General features: G+C 38.6%; 1 protein-coding gene across 1 annotated transcript in view; it reads left to right on the forward strand.

The window, feature by feature from the left end:
* Positions 1 to 475: 475 nt before the first annotated feature.
* Positions 476 to 17,372, forward strand: part of LOC112992415 (interleukin-5 receptor subunit alpha-like) — a 28,509-nt gene continuing 11,612 nt past the window's right edge. Inside the window, exons 1-8 of the mRNA XM_064501324.1 lie at positions 476 to 615; positions 3,888 to 4,084; positions 4,445 to 4,599; positions 4,734 to 4,881; positions 5,482 to 5,590; positions 5,678 to 5,865; positions 11,459 to 11,595; positions 16,724 to 16,868. Of these exons, the coding sequence (XP_064357394.1) occupies positions 3,985 to 4,084; positions 4,445 to 4,599; positions 4,734 to 4,881; positions 5,482 to 5,590; positions 5,678 to 5,865; positions 11,459 to 11,595; positions 16,724 to 16,868 (982 nt within the window). The 5' untranslated portion in view covers positions 476 to 615; positions 3,888 to 3,984. The remainder of the gene's footprint in view (positions 616 to 3,887; positions 4,085 to 4,444; positions 4,600 to 4,733; positions 4,882 to 5,481; positions 5,591 to 5,677; positions 5,866 to 11,458; positions 11,596 to 16,723; positions 16,869 to 17,372) is intronic.

Raw genomic sequence — 17,372 nt, forward strand, 5'->3', positions numbered from 1 at the left:
AATAAAACAGAAAGCAATACCTGCTCAAAACCTAAGATCTGTTAGTTCTTTTTCCTCTATTAGTTCTGTGATTTTTGATTTTTGGTTTAGATTTTTGTTTGGTGCATAGTAAAAAAGAGGTATGTTAGCCACCAGAAAACCAGTAGAACAACAGAAAGTTTGGCATGATTTGGGGGACTCACACTTCAATTTCATAGTCACTGCTTTCACTATATGACTTGCTTTCATCCAGAATCTAACATTTTCTTAGAAAAGCTAATCTCAATGTGCAAAGGATTTTGAAATCTTTCTTCTCAGTATGAAAAGAAAAAAAATGGTAACACTTCTGACCACTGGGTTAGTCATCAAAAGCTGAGCCTCTGTCAAAGTATTTAAAAGAATTTAGCTGAGGTTCCAGTTAGTGCTCATGTATTAAGAGGTGTGTTTTGGTCCCATATCAGAAGGTGGCAGTGACAACAGGCTTTCCTGAGTTGGTGCCTTGAGAAAAGGGAAGTCTCCTGAATCAATTTTTCACAATAGTCTTCAATCAAGACACTCTTAAGTTTTGACCCGTCTTGCTTCTCAAGCCAAATGATATCCATGGTATCCAGGATTTGACATGCATTAAAAAGAAAGGTAAGCTTTGAAAAATGAATGTAAATAGTACTGCTATTTAAAGGTGGATTTTGCACAAAGCCTTATAATCTCTACAGCTGTTCTGCTGTATGCCCTGGCAGCTCCACAGCAAGGACTGGTAATGTATAACACCTTTATGTTCTACACTGTCTTCATTTCTACCTCTCCTTATGTAATTCCAGCAACCCACTATTGTAGAACAAAGACATTGTTGGGCTGCAACAAATAGGCATTGGCTGTAGCTGAAGTTCATTAATGAAAGCAAGGGGATTAATGAAAGATAGAAAATTGTAAAGTATAAGCAAAGCACAATTTTTATTATTAGCAATACTTTTATACTGAAAATAAAAGTATTTTTTTGACATTTCACTATTTGGAAATCAACCAAATGTTTCTTTTTCTAGTTGAGTTATTTTTTTAGATTACTTCATTTCTATCCTATTAAACAAACTGTAATGTCTGTAAGTACATTTGTCTAGAGGGCATTTCTTCAGAGACTGAAGGACTAGAGGACCTTTTTTTCCACAAAAATTGTTAGGCAATGAATTTTATTTTGTCATTTATAGACTTCCTGCACTATATGCTAACACAAAACCTTTTGTAACTAAAACTGCATTTGGATACATACTGTCCTGTCTGCATACCTTTGAGAAAAAATGTTCTGTCATTTCTGCTCGTTCATATTGGCATAAAAGGAAATATACATTCTTTGATAAGTTATGGATCAAACGCCTTTTATTTATGCATATGTCTTCATTCCCTTCTGATTGCCTTGAGTATTCTTATGTTGCACTGGTTTTGCTTTGCTATATTCCGTGGACCAATTCATTGCGTATAAACATAAGAAATTCCCCGGGGGTAGACCAGCTGTGCATCTGGTATTCTATCTGCAGCAATGACAATAGGAGGTGCTACTTAGATAAAATTCACAAATCTGGTTGCCTCCTGCAATTCATTCTCCTCATGTTCCCCAGCATCCACAGTTGCTGAATTACAGATGTTAGATCCACCTCTAACACCTTTTAGTACCTGTTTATAGACCTGCTGTCCATGAATTGGACAATCCCAATAGCCTAATCCCATTCTTAGCCTGCTGATATTACCTGTCTTCATGCTTGTGGGAGCAAGATACAGGAGTTCATCACTCACGGAGCAGAAAAGCATGTTTCTCTGGTGTACAAAAGGTTTTCCTGGGAAACAGCAATGACCTCCTGAACTGCCTTTCTTTGACTCAAGTTGGTTGTTTTTTTCTTTCATAAGTTTATACAGACTTACTTTTCAAATCTTCCCTCTCTACCATTGTGAGTGTAAGGGTGGGTAAGTGGAATGTGAGAGCATCTGATGCATTAAGGTTAGCAGATCAGGACCTTTTCAGTTCAAAGGAAGTCAGAAGTAACAGGGAAGGTGATAGACAAGACACACAGAGACTCAAACCTGACAGACAAAGGATAATGGAGGCAATGACAAAGACCACAAGTCTCCAGTCACTACCTAACAGATCATTAGGACACTACCGGCACAGCTTTGGAGAGGGCTGACTTGGACTTTGTAACTGAGTCCACTGCAGGCGGTGGCCCTTATGAAATCTCTTAAAGCTGAGTTTCCTCTCCATGTGAATGCAGTCAGTTATATCGCCTCACAGATGATTTCTATTTTTGTTTCCTGTACCAAAATGCTCAGTTTGCAACTTTAAAATTTATTTTGTTCCTTTTCCTGTTTCAAGTCCCTTTTTGACTTGGGTTTTCCATAAATGTAGTTATGTTACTAACAGCCACGAGTATGTTATACTTAGCTTGCTTAGTTTTACTCTTTTCCCTCATCATTTTTCCCTTTTTCATAATTTAAATAAAGTACCTACATGTTCCTCGGGCTATTTTTGATTGCCTCATTTCATGGGAATGAATGAGACCTCTACAGCCAATACATGTTGAATTATAAACCCTTAAAAGATCCTTGTCTTCGTTTTATGTTTTCCCTGGTTTTTACTCCAGCCAAAAAGAACCATTCTGGGAGCATCATTAGTGAGAAGTGAGGGTAAGCGCAGTTCACCTACTTCCTCCCTGGCAATCAGAATTTACTTCTTTCCCTGGCACATCAAGCAGGTGAATTTAGTTACTTCTTTCTTTGCTGTCTGCAGGGCTGAATGCCTCTTCCTGGTACCTGATGTGCCACACATACCGCAGGCACTGCTGCTGCTGCAGCTGAGCCTAGTACAAAAGTGAACCAAAGAGGTGAATCTCTGCCTGAGAGCATTTTGTTATGTCTTTTCATAGCACTTTAAAGAACAACACGAGAACTCTGCAATTCGTTATATGACCTACTGTTCACTGCATTGTACCAAAATAGAATTATATATGTGTATGTATATATATATATATTTTTTTTTTCCAGGTAACCTCATTGTAAATCCCAGATATGCTGAACACTTTTCCCACTTCATGATCTATGCCTCTGGTTAGTTAATGTACTATGAACATTTTGACAGACTATGGTTCTAGCAGTCCTTTTGCTGAGCCCTGAACAACATACTTGGAATGCATGTAGGGATCTGGTACTGAAAAAATTCAGAGCCAAGATAAATCAGTTAGTTAGTTTGTGAGTAAGAGACCCAGACCACAGAGGCGTATTTGTTCTGTGGAGAACAGTGTCAGAGATTGTCTCACATCAAGGTATCTGTCTCTGAATAAATACTCAGCCATCAAGGGATCACAAACATATATGTCTTTCTAAAACCAGCTTTGGCCACTGTGTAATCTGTTTGCTCAGTGTATCCCCAGATTGGCAAACATCTGATACACTGATGCTGATATCAACTTCTGCAAGTGGCAGGATTCATCTCTACTCTCTTCAGATATTTGCAGTTCATATCCTCCTAAAGCAGATATCTAAACTATCTGAACTGCTCACAACTGCTCACACCTGCTGCTCTGTCTATCAGTACAGGTCAGACCACTCTTACAGACACAGATGCTATTTGTATACTTGTCCAAAGCCAGGTCACATATTCCCATCCAAATTGCTTTCAGTACCAATAGTGTAATTTTTGTGGTCTTACCTAGTGATCTGAGGAGTACTATCATTTGAGGCCAGCTCAGCAGGAGACACATTCTCTTTGGCCCTAGCACATAGTCATAGACTTGGTTTAAATACAAACATCTCCAGGATAGAAGGCACTGATCAGCAAGGCCTATTAAACATATGTTATTTCATATTTACTTCTTATATTTGACATCACTTAAGCGGCTAAGTGACTGTTTCATATTATTTCACAGATGCAAAATGAAAACATCATGTCCTAAATGCTTTTTCAGATAAACTTGGAACTAAAGAGTCTCAGTTTCTGCAGACCTGAAGCCTAAAGCTTTTGCTATGACACATGTTACAGTTCCTGTCATGCTGATACTAAGTCTTTTCCCGTGTAAGATACTGTTTTCCACTAGCCTGGCAAGCAGACAACCAAGTGTAGTGGGTAAGTAAAATATTAAGTCAGAATTTGTCCTCACTAGCCATGTCACATGTAATCAAAGCTTGTTTTTAAGTCTTTAAGCTTGTTTTTACAGTCAATAGAGAGACATAGAGACTTTTGCTAGGAGAGGTGTCCAGGACAAGTAGAAATGAATCACCTAACATGTGCGGAGCTACAGATAGGTAACATGAATCTCACTGCTAAAGGCAGATATTCAACAGAGCTCAGCAATCACCTGCTCCATGCAAGAACAGAGCTCCTGAGGCAGCTCCTGGGTGTGCAGACGTTGCTGACAAGCAACTCCACAACTCGGTATGCAGTGTGGGTCCTGTCTTCCTCTGTGTAATGTCATTATATTTCCAGATGCTCTTGGGCTACACAATGATCTGCGCATTGCTAAGCATGAGTCTAGCGTTATTCTGTTCTGGAAAAATAACCTGACAGAAGAAGAAACAGACATGTACGATGTGAAGTATATTTTGAGTTACAAATTCTTCAATTCTGCTCATGAAAGGAAAGTAAGTTGTTCAGTGGTTACACATAGTTTAAAATGAAATCATATATTACTTCATTTGACAGATAAATTTGCATCATTTCTCTTTTAATGCTTAGTGCTATCTATCTTCATGCAATTCTTTCTTCCTCCTTTTAGGAAGAACTGCAGGAGAAGAAAAAGATAATACGTCTTGAGTTACGTTCCGGTTTTAGTGCTAAAGTTAAAACAAGACTTTTTGAAAAGGGAACAGAAGACCTAATTAAGGAGAGTAGCTGGACTGAATTTACTTACAAGGCACCTCCAGGTCAGCTATTTTCTGCATATTGTTAAGACATCAAGCATTCATGTTAATATTCTGTCTTACTTGGAGACATACCATTTCTAAACGCTGATTTTTCTCTTATGCCATTTTTGGTATGCATTTGCTAAAAAGATGACACATGGCATCTTAAAATATAAATATGGAAGGATGTGGAAACATGTTACAGAATTATTTTCCATATTAGACTTACTCAGATTCAGAAATCGCTGGCTCTACTGAGATAATAGAGCTATCCAACCGCTCTTCCTGTTTTCCCTGGCAACTCATGTCTCATGAAGATTGCCTTTTCTATCATGTGGCTGAAGGATATCTTAAAACGGTGGAGCTCTTCAGCTACTACTCTAGACTTTGTTTTTTCTTCAGGTGGGTCAGTAAGACTTTTGGCAATAGTAGCAGAAGAGCTTCTCAGTTGTCACTGTCCAAAAAGCCAAAAGGCCCATAGGCTCACACCTATCACTTATGTGCCCTTCTAGAAATGGTGATATCTGATGGATTTGTGCTGGCATTTATCACTTTGTTATTATAAAAATGAATGTAGAATAAACACCATACTTTCCTTTTTTTCCCCTTTCTTTGTTGCAGTATATGTTCAGAATCTTTCATGCATCATATATAACATTTCTTTTTTCAATTGCACCTGGCATATTAAAGCAGAAGCTCCTGAAGATCTTCAGGTTTTCTTTTCGTATAGGTAAGGATCTTGTACAAAATAAGTATGAAATCATATTATTTTGTACCTAAGTCCTAGATTTACAAGACTCTTATTTCCTTTCCACAGACACGCAAGAAAAGATTTTGAATGCCAACAATATATAAAAAATGCTAGGAAGAAAAATATTGGATGCCACATGAAAGAAATATATTTCCAACCATCAAGAAAAATCAATTTAAACATATCTGTAAGAGATCTGAGAAATGATTCAAGAAGACAGTCTTATTACAAAACTTGTATACCTCAGACAATAGGTAAGTATTGCCTATTACTGCTTATTACAAAACTTCCTTTTATTGGTTCTTTCATTGGTCTGGGGAGCAAAGGAAGGAAAGAAGGAAGTGTGGCAAAGTCAGAATATTAACTCTAGCTTTTATGCATTCATGTTGCTGGGAGTTTTACACAAAGATTAAACAAAATGGATTATTCATCAAATAAGGGTTTTTATTTTTTTCCCCGATGTCATATCATTATTTATGTATAACTGGCATTTTAAAAAAAATAGATGATTTTGAGAAAATATTTTAAAGATTCTTCTAATGCAATTTGAAAGGTGTTATAATCCTCTTTTCTCCAGTGTTTCTCTTTTCTTTCTTTTTTTCTCCTTCTATTTTCCTGAAAAAGAGGTGATAAAGAAATAGGAATATAAAGCCACATAGCTTGCATTCATAATTGAATTTAAAAATGTAAATGTTTTCAAACATTAGTAACATTTCTATTTATTTATGAAGCCATTCTTAAATAAAAAAAAATACTTTGACTTTAATTATTGCTCTTTTGAAGGAGCAGATAAGTTTATTTTTCCTTACTCCTCTGTGTGGTCTGTGAAATAACCTCAGGGGTATAAAATTATCTTGAATTTTCATTCAGATTGCAGATTTAAATACTCTCAAAATTACAAACATATTGATCATGTTCCAGGACTTGTAACACAGGACTCAGGAATAACTCAAGTGAAAGCAAAACATATATAAGAAAATAAAAGAACACATCCAAAATTGGCAAGATCTATTCTCACAGCATCACAGAATCACAGAATGGTTGAGGTTGGAAGGGACCTCTGGAGATCATCTAGTCCAAAACCCCTGCTTAAGTAGGGTCACCCAGGGCACATTGCACAGGATCATGTCCAGGTGGGTTTTGAATATCTCCAAGGATGGAGACTCTACAAGCTCTCAGGGCAGCCTGCGCCAGTGCTCAGTCACCCTCACAGTAAAGAAGTTTTTCCTCATATTCAGATGGAACTTCCTGTGTTTCAGTTTGTGCCCATTGCCTCTTGTTCTATCGCTGGGCACCACTGAAAAGAGTCTGGCCCCATCCTCTTGACAGCCTCCCTTCGGATACTTAACACATTGACAAGAACCCCCTCGGTCTTCTCCAGGCTGAACAGGCCCAGCTCTCTCAGCCTTTCCTCATATGAAAGATGCTTCAGTCCCTTAATCATCTTAGTAGCCCAAGTTAAGGTTAGACCTTGTTTATGCTGCTTTAATACTTTGGCTTTACCTAGAGATTTTCCCTAAAAATAGGGCTAGCTAAAGCAAGATTTCTGTTTTAGGAAAATAAAACATTTTCAAGAAAATCAGTTTTTTTCTGAAAAGAAAAAAAAAAAAGGAAAACTGACCTGCAGAAACACTGTATTAACATGTTTTCATAGCTGATCTGGGAAGACATTCATTTCCAAACTGGCTGCCTGACATCTGATCCCACCTCCAAACCCCACAGCAGACACCTGCCATAGTACCTCCAGCCGAAGGATCAGAGGCATATAGCAACACAGAATTTCAAGTAAGACTTCGTGGTGAAGGCCAAATTATTCTAATTATCCTGCCAACCTCCTAAGGGCCTGCCCAACCCTACCTTTGCAGTCTCATGCCTTCTCCTGTCCTTCTGCTATTTCTCAGGCGATCGTCTCAGCATGGGCACTTACCTCATGCAGTTCCTCACCCAGGAGCACAGAGCTGGTGTAGGTAGGAGCAAGTGGGGATAGGTAGGAGCGAGCAGATGCTCTTTCTTCTGCTTGTCTCTCTCCACTGAATTATGATCTCCTTCCTCCTGCTCAAAGTGGCCACTACTATCTCCTGCAGGAGCTGGCCTGCCAGCATTTCTCAGCCCTTGTTCTCTTACTGTCTTTTCTCTTTCACTGTCAGCACCAGTGCACTCCAGTCACAGTTGATTCAGCCACCAGCTTCCCCTTCTTTTTGAGTGCTGGTTCACACATTCATGTGCTCAGCATCCTAAATTTGTACATTATCATAAAATATTATCTTGGAGAGATGAAAACTGTACAGTTCTGTTACAAGGCATTGATCAAACAGTGAACTGCTTTAGCTCTTTGGTTAAAGAACTCTATTTTCACTATAATTCTTATACTAAGCAAAAAGATATTTTAAAACTCCCACAGACATTATAATGATTAGTAAATTGAAACCTGAACACATGCTATGGCTCAATTAAGCAGGCACAAACCCTGTCAGTTTGTTTTACTCCTAAAATCCATTGCCAAACTTTGTTAGTGTACATAAAAATCTGGGCATGCCTACAGGGGACATTTTTCATGTTATAAATAGCGGAGTACTCTTGGAAGCCTCTAACATTGCAAGCCAGGGCTGTCCTCTCCCTCCTGGAAAGGTAGCTATTCCCTTTGCCTCATACACATCAGAAAGACTCATTCTTATCTGGGCTCTCCTTAAATAGGAATGTCTCTAGCTGGATTTTATCCAGCCTGCCCCTTGCACTGTCCTTGACATGCCATGAATTACCATCCACTGAAATGCAGAGTTTCATCCAGTAACAAGGTACACTGTCAGACAAAACAGGATTCTCATATGTCCTGTGCTACACACAGCCCCAAAGTAACTCAAATCTAACTTCCCTTGTGGGCTAAAGAAGTCTCCCAGTTTATAGCTTCAGACAACAGGTTACAAAAGGGAGAAAAAAATAGCTTCCTGCCCTTGGTATACTCACAAAAATGCGAGATGCTCTGGGAATAGTATCTCAGAGGTTTGGGGTGAAAAAAAAGTCTCTGCTGCTACAGGAACTGGGCAATGAACAGCTGCTGCTTGTTTTCCTCATGACTACCGCCCTAAAAGGCAGGTCTAGATCACTGCCAAGCTTGGTGAGCTTCAGGGAGAGGCAGAGGAGGAGCACAATTTTGCAAGCCTAAGGAAGCCCGGAGATAAATGCTTTTGCTAACTTTGTGGAAAACAGCAGGGGATCCATACTCAAAAGGGAGGAGACTTTTCAAAGAAGAGAAGGAAAAGCCAAAAAGGAAACCTCAGTGTGTCACACATGCCTGTAGAAAGAGACAGGGTCCTGCAGCAGCAGCTGCTAGAAACAAAGAGCAAACACAACTGCCACGTGGACTAGCAATGCTGCCAGCTGTCCTCCCTCCTTCTCTCTCTCTCTTTCTCATCTCTCTGGCACCACATTGCAGTCATATAGGTTTCAGACTTCAGCAGTTTTGCCCCACAGACTTCTGCCTCTGCTGGGAGGACTCTTGGAGAACTCCAGCTGCAGTTCTTTGCTTCACAGCAACACACTAACAGCTTGAGAGGTTCAGGTTGCCTGCACTCACCTAGCATCAGTGCCCTAACACTAACCATGCTAAAGAGCAACTGGAAACTTGCTTGATCTGAACCAGAAACGAAAATCCTCTGGAACTGAAATGTCCCTTTTTCCCAGCCCTGTATCCTTTTTATCCCTGTGCTACTTACACTTCCTGTCTGGAAGATAGTGATGGGGACAGGATTTTTTGTTGTTCTCCACATCACCTAAGCACATCTTGTTCCAAAAACAAAACATTCCTCTATAGCAAGTGCTTATTTGCTCATTTACAAAAGAAACAGAGATATTTCTTAAGCATGTGTAGCAAATCTTATAGATTGGGAAAGACCTGCCAGAAGCTGATATCCCTTCAGTAGCTCCTCAGTGAGAGCTGAAATTCTACTTTTTTCAAGGTCATACTACCAGGAATGTACACAGACTCGGAGTTAGGTTTATACTAGCTAACTTGCGTACTGACAGCAGGGTACATGTGGCAACAGGAAAACTAACAGGAAACCAAGAATCCAAGTATTTACTTAGATACTGAATGGATTTTTCAACCTGAATTGAAGTCCATAAGGCTATCTCTATCTTTTACTGTTATGTTAAAACTCTCTATATTAAACTACTATGTATTCTCTCATCATAACAGAGCTCAGTAGTTTATCTACCCAAGCTATAGTCACAGCAATGGGTTACAGATCTACAAAGGTACCCAAAGATTTCAGTCAAATCCTGCTGAGTGATAAGCAACACGAAAGAGGTTAATGCCTGACTTTTCCACACAGTCTGCTAAAAATGCAGGGGTGTGTCCCAGAAATCTGACAGCTACCTAGAAGGCTCTAGTCAAACTTTGGTATGATCCAAATATCCAATAAAAGACTTTATCAGTTTGGTTGTTCAGGATAGACAAAGTTTTCCAGAATTAGTTGAACGATGGGAATACCATCACCAGCACCATGGGATGGTGCTGCTGCCCATTTTTTTTTCCCTAAGGAAAGAGAAAAGAGTTCCTGGAAATTCTGAACAAACTTTTCAGGCCTATTCATGTTAATGCTGTTAGGGCTAGTGCAATCAGCTAGTTTGTGCAGCACAGCAGAGAAGTCCTTTTCTTCCTGACAAATTCCAAAGCCAGGTATGGGGAAAATATTAAGAACAAGAATTTGCTTGATTATCCCAGTGCAATCAGAGGCATAAACCTGCAAATCCACCCATAAACCCTCAGGGTCAGACTAGCATTTGCAACATGCTGTGACAGTTCCTCTTTTACAATAGTGCCCTATTTTGTCACTGCAGCCCCTCGGTATTCAGTAACCTCATAACTAGCTGAGGAGCTACTGGCTGTAAACTGTGTAGGATAAGGGACAAGGGAGCATTTTTGATGGGAAGCTGCTGTCTTTGGTGAGGAGTGAGCCTCGGGCAGCCTTCTGCAGGGCTCCCCAGCAAAGACTTTGCCTTGCAGTTCAGCAGCCACTGCGCAGCCCTGTCTCCTTTCAGTGGCAAGTGGGAGATAAGCCTGGGAATGATGCTACACAGGGTGTGCGTTTAATTTCCCTGGCATTATACTCTTCCTCAACATAGTCTTCTCAGCATGGTGGCAAAAGACAGGGAGAGCCATAACTGCTCTGAATTCAACAGAGGCTGAGGCTCCTGGAGGTGTGCATCTGTCAGACTGCAAAACTGCCACCATCTAACAATAGCATTGACAATACGGTATATGTATTGTCAGTAGCATGGCAAAGTAGCTCTACACAGATTGCACTCATGTCTGCATGGATTGTAATTTTATCTATACTGATATGTAATCAGCTTCAAAATAGAGCAGGCTGCCCCAAAACAGAGGTTAACAGGAGGTAAAATAAGATACGTGGGGTTTTAGAGTTTGACCCACATTCACAAGGGCAGCAATTTATGACTGGTTTCCTCCAGGTACCCCACAAGACACCGTGGAAATAATCTTACATTGCGTAGGGCCTGCGGCAGCTTGGAGGTCTCCTCAATACCCACCTAGGCTGCGGAGAGTGAACTTGGAGGGCTCATTTGTCCTGCCCACCCTCACCACCTTCCCTGGAAAGGCCCATGAAAAAAGAAAAAAAAAATCTCTTTGTTTTGAGACAGAAATGCCGCTTTGTAAGCAGCACTTTTAAAGAGAACATCTGAGTTCACAGTATGTCTTTTTGTGGTATGATAAACTCCAGAATAGTCAGCTGTGTATTTTAAGGATTGAAACACTGTTTGGCCTGTGTGAGCACAAACCCGCGAAACAACACGAGGTACATAAGACCTCTCTGTGCTCATTTTCAGAGAAACTAAATCCTCCAGTCAACGTCTCAATTTCCCTTGAAAACAGAAGTATTAAAATTCACTGGAAACCCCCACCTACTATTGGTTCTGCAAGTAGCAAGTGCTTTGTGTATCAAGTGAAAATTACAGATCATAAGGTAAACCATTCTGCAGTAATACAATTAATTTGCGTAACATAACTTCCATAACAACCAGCCACCCCTTGAATTCAACAGAATTAAAATTGAATTAAACTTCTAAGAAATCTAAAAGTCTTTCATGAAGAATGCAGGATGTTTTGTCTTTCTGGTCAAAAAATGAAAGCCAAGTCATTTTATGAAGTTTTTCAGATTCATGTTTGCATTCAAGTGGACTGGTTGTTTTCTCTTTTCTTGTTGTATTTGAGTTGTACTTTAATTTCATATAGGTTATTGATATTTTTGTTTATTGAAAAATGAGTATCGATAGAAAGAAAAGCTCAGCAGCCACTGTAATAATATTATTTTTAAGAAAAAAATAAAAAGGGCATCAATTTGTGAAAACTGAGAAAGAGAAGAAATAGTGAGAAGCTTTTATTCAGAATGGTTATTTTCAGCCAGAAAAATATATTATTGAAAAATGTTAACCACCACTACTACTAATTCATTTCTATTCAAGAATAGGACTGCCAAGTCTGATAGTCTTTCATACAAGGAAAAGCAGCACAGCTACAGTTACATTTTAAAGACCACAGGCTTTGCTGGAAGATGGGTGATGGCTAATATGGATTGGTCAGACACCAGCTTAGCTATTGTAATACAGTTTAATCTACAGTCTTGTTTTCTAAAAAAATAGTTCATAGTTTTACTCTCCATCACTAGCTCTCTTCCTTGTAACAATATGTAGACATACTTTCAGAGTTTATCTGAAGGATGTTAAATGCTTTTGAGCATTATCATAGCTGTAGTGTTCATCTGATATTATGAAGTGTTACCCTAAATACATGACTTTATTTATTTCTCTTGTTAAGAGTTTTTGCTAAGATGTTCTTAGAGAGTCAATTGAAAATTTTGAATCAAAGGCATGGGCTGCTTCAAAAGAAAAGACACTACAGGTAAAAGCAGAGAATGCTTTTACAAAATACATTTTTTTAAGGGGAGGGTAAATAAGATTCTATCACACACTGAGAATTTTGAATTCTGTTTCTGTCTGGATAACATCTCTGCCTTCTTGATGTTGCCCTTGAATCTTCAGATAACGTGTAAAATTATCCTTGCTAGAAAAATGCTCATAGATATTTTAAAGCACTCCACCTTCTAGAGAGAAACTTAAACATGTGCTTAGGTGATCCCTTGATCTGAAGTCTTGTTGCATAATGCTGCATTTCACAGGAAATTAATTAATCTTAAATATTCGCTATCAATTAAAAAAAATTTCATTCCATCAGAGTAGAATTATGCTGGCTTTCAATGTACTCCTCAAAACTAAAACATACTTGACAAATTAAGTTGCAGTTTTAATTCGTTCCTGAAATTTTTAATTAGGCTTCAGCCTTGTCAAGTTTTCCTCTCGTATTTAATTCATGTTGTATTCAGTGAATAATTCATGTGAAATGTACGTATGAATCCTTGCAGGATTGTGCTCACAATTTACATATCAATGTGTTTTTTTCTAAATATTTTCACTGAAAAAATCCATCATGTTGTTTGCATATCTTGTATATATTTGAAATTTTTTCATGTGGTAACAGAAGTTTCTTTCAGTTTTAACAGTAAAAATAGAAGAGTGTTGTACTTTGTGTTATACAGAAAAGTGGCATTCACTTCCTTTCCTTTTAAGTTTCCTGGCAGTAACAGTTGAAAAGTTTTCATGCAGATTGTTATTTGAACTCCCCGACATTCAGAATAGGAAGACACTTAGTTCAGAATATGATAGCTAAGATGTTTATATGAATAGGAATTTTCTGGACTGCTGGTGTTTCCATTCAAGTCTCTTTTAACTGTTTTCTCTCCTTTTTTTTTTTTTTTTTTTTTTTGAGAAACTAAATCTTAGCTAACACTGTTTTCAGTGTATAACACTCTAACAATAAGAGGCTTAGCTAAGCTGACTGCAAACATTTAAGAGGCAATTAAAGTCTGAGAGAATGTATGACTAAATTGATATGTATCCACTCTTTCTCAGACACAGTAGAAAGCAGAAATGCAATGAGGTAGACACATTACTGGTCACATAGTTTTATCTTCATAAACTACAGCAGGGTTTATTAATTCAGACACAGTGCTGCACTAATACTGACAGGCAGCTTCCAGAAGAGCGTTGGCTCACACTTCCCCTGCATTTCTGCATGTGGAAAAGGAGCTTGGGTCTGTGCGTGGATGTGCTAAAGCTTCCCAGCCCTCTTTGGGCTTTCCCAGAAGGAAGACAGGTAGCCTTCTTCTAGATCATCTCTTCAACCAGTTATAATGCCCTTAACTATTCCAAAGTCTAATAATTCAAACCCTTTGCCTGAGGCATTTTGGGGCTTGTCCCAGTCCGTTCCACAAAGTTTCTAATCACCAGCATCCATGAGCAAATGAGCAAGCGGGTCACACTTCAGCCTACAGTGTTTATGCAGCCATCACAGCCCATGTTTCCAGCTTCCTATTGCCTTCCCTTCCTCCTGGAAGGAAATGTCAAGTATATTACATATACACCCTTACCTATATGGAATAAGCCTGTTTCTTTTTTCTTGTCTTAGATAGCTGCTCCTCTGTTTTGTACACATTTGCAGGACATAAACATAGCATAGCAAAGGAAAATAACCAGGGCATGGAAGTGAAGTAATACCTACAGCAGCGGAAAATCATGTTTGTTCACAGACGGGATGGCTGGGAAGATAGGAAAGAGCCTAATGGCAACAACAACAAAAAATGCATATGAGGGCACCAGCTGAGGGAGGAGGGCTTTAAGATGGATCAATGCCAAAGCTGTTAATAATTAAAAGGGTAGTTATCTACTCAAATAGCATAAAATGAGGCTACAAAGGTAAGGAAGAAAACTGCAGCAGTGCTATAGGAGACACAGGAAGGAGAAGAACGGCGCAAATGTGAGATTCTGGTTCATAATCAAAGCCAGGTTTTACTGGCTTTGTTGTCACAGAGACTTCATGAGTCAAACTGATGATTAGAGTATCCATATGCAGGCTTGTAGATATTCGTTGAAGAACAGGTAAAAAAAGAATGATTAAAATATACAAGTCTATATTTATTTATTCTGAAAGCCAGAAGAGATGACCTGCTGAATATTTGTGTGTACAAATAATAATACTGTGATACAAATTGATCAGGTATAAGAGATAGACAGAAAAGTCTATAGGTGATAGGAGGCTAGGAGGGGTTGGCAAGTAAAGTGGGAAACAAGATTAAAATTCAGAATGTTGGACAAGCCTGAAATCAACAAGACAAAATTCAATAATAAGCAAAATCCTACAATTAGGAAGTAGAGGTCATATGTGCAAACACAAAATAAGGAATTAACATGTAGTCAGCAATGCAGAAGGAAAAAAGATCTGTGGATTATACTGAACCACAAACTAAGTCAGTAATTCCATGCTATCACACAAAGGTCAAATGTGATTCAAGGGCATACAACACGCATGTCACATTTAAGATGTAGGTTGTGACTAATTTACCCTTCTTGGTACTGAGCTTCACCCGAAGTTCCAAATTCTGCTTTGTGCACCACCCTTTAGAAAATATAAACATATTGCAAAAAAGTTCAGAGAACATCAGTAAGAGTTATCAAAATGACCAGAAACATGAAAACCTGGTCTAAGAAAGGAAGACTGAAGGAAATGGTCTACAGAAAGGGAGTGTAAGTAACTTGTAATAACCATCTTCTGATATATGAAAGGTTATTAAGAAGAGCATGGGCATCATATTTGTCCATGTCAACTTCTGAGTAGGATAAAAAGTGACTGGCTGAGTTTGAAGCAAGGAAAATGTAGTCTACAAATTGTGAAAAGTGTTCTAATTCCAGGGAAAGTCTAACACAGGAACGGGCTCCTTAGGATACTTGGGATGGCTGTGTATAAAGTATCTGAGGACAAAATAAACAAACATCCTGCAAGAATGGTCTAGGGAGATATCATTGAAGGTTGCTGCACATCCTCATTGCCAGAAGATGGCCTACATAATTTGTTAAGACCTCTCTCTGTCCTGCATTTTGGTTATTTCTTATGATGATTTAAGCTGATTGTTTGTTCCTTAGGGAGAAATTTTCAGGCACAGAGTTTAGTTAGCACTTAACCCTCTTAGTCACTTGCAATTTGCTTTTCAAAGTCCTCACCTCCCACATTTTTACTTACTTTTGAAAAACTTGGCATACGAACTTTTGGACCTGTTTCTGGCACCAAGTATGGAAGAAAGTTCTCGAAGGTTTTAAAGGAGGAGAGACAAATAGCACAGTAAGCGGAGTCAAATCTACACTGTGCACCAGTCAGTGCTAGGGGAACAGGAGGTGACCTCTTCCTAAAGGTGCCTGTGTAGTAGTATTTCATCATGCTTCCCTATCATCAAAGATGCACAGATGCAAGATGCAAAAATTTTGGGCCCCTCTGTGTCTGAGATGCATAAATCTACTTCCTTGCAACTTCTTAACATTATTGCTAATTTTTATGAGCAGCAGTCTCCTCTCCTACTTTCCTTTTTTTTTTTTTTTTTTTTTTTTTTTTTTTTTTGGTCCTTCTTAAACTCTCAGCACGGTTTCTTTACAACAGTTGGCTTCAGTTTTCCAAAGTGACCAATGATTTAAAGATCCCTGTTATTAACTGTGACACTCCTTGTCTGGGCTTGTTTTTTTTTGAAGTGCTATGCTTTAATTTATAAGCACAATTTAAGATATTGCAAGATAGTGACTAAAATAATAGACATTCCTCACCATTAGCAGCTGAAAAAAGTAAACTTTTATTCTGCCAGAAAGCCAGGTACAACACACCACCTAAACCAAAACCCTTGAAACTTGATTTCATAATTACTGTATTCCCTATACACTCAATGTGATACAAAATGAAAGGGGAATCAGTGCTTTCAGGTTCTTGGTGTTCTATTACAGCTGATACCTTCCTCCATCTTATCAATTCTGGACTATTCTTCATTTTCAAATCAGACTTTTAATACATGCCAGGTAAAAATCAAATTGTATCTGGGCATAAACGCTCATTCTGAAAATCTTTTTAGTGGATTTCAGATACAAATAATGGTATGTGAAATCAGTAGATTTATATCTGTCTGAATTGCAATGTGAAATCACCTAAACATATCTTGTTAGCCTGTAGTTGTATCTGAAGAGAAATATGAGTACCCATTCCATAAGCCACCATACAAATGTGCGGCACAAGTGAGGGCAAAGAAAGAGAAATGCATAAGAAACAAGATTTGGAGTGAATGGAGTGAACCAGTGTTTATTGATGCTGGTAAGTTATCATGTATTTACTATTTGTAACTCTTAGCACTATATATTTTATTATCATTTAGCATATTTACTTTATTACTATGTCTGTTCTTCTCCTTGCTGTATATTTTACCATGGCAGTACCTCTGTCCATGTGATGTACCATGCCCTAACAGTTCTAGGTGCTGTAGGGAAAGGCTGTCCTTGATTTAATGAGTTATGTTTCCTTGGTCCTCAGGCAATTTTGCAAAGGGGCAGTTTTGCACAGGGCTGTGCCCCTGAGATACACAATTACACCTGACTCTTGATAGCCTTCAGAAAACAAAAATTGTCAGCAGCTTAATAGCATGCATGAGACACAATTCCCTCCTGCCTGCTCTGCAATGGCAGCCCAAGAGTCAGTTTACGATTCCTTTGAATTGGAGTTACTAACCCTCAAAAACCATGAATGACACAATATGCATCACATAGTCTTTAAGGACTAAGTCTGACATATTTAGCCCTGTTACTGTATCAGCAAAACAAT

Source organism: Dromaius novaehollandiae, chromosome 1 (genome assembly GCF_036370855.1).
Source record: "Dromaius novaehollandiae isolate bDroNov1 chromosome 1, bDroNov1.hap1, whole genome shotgun sequence".
Taxonomy (NCBI): Eukaryota; Metazoa; Chordata; class Aves; order Casuariiformes; family Dromaiidae; genus Dromaius; species Dromaius novaehollandiae.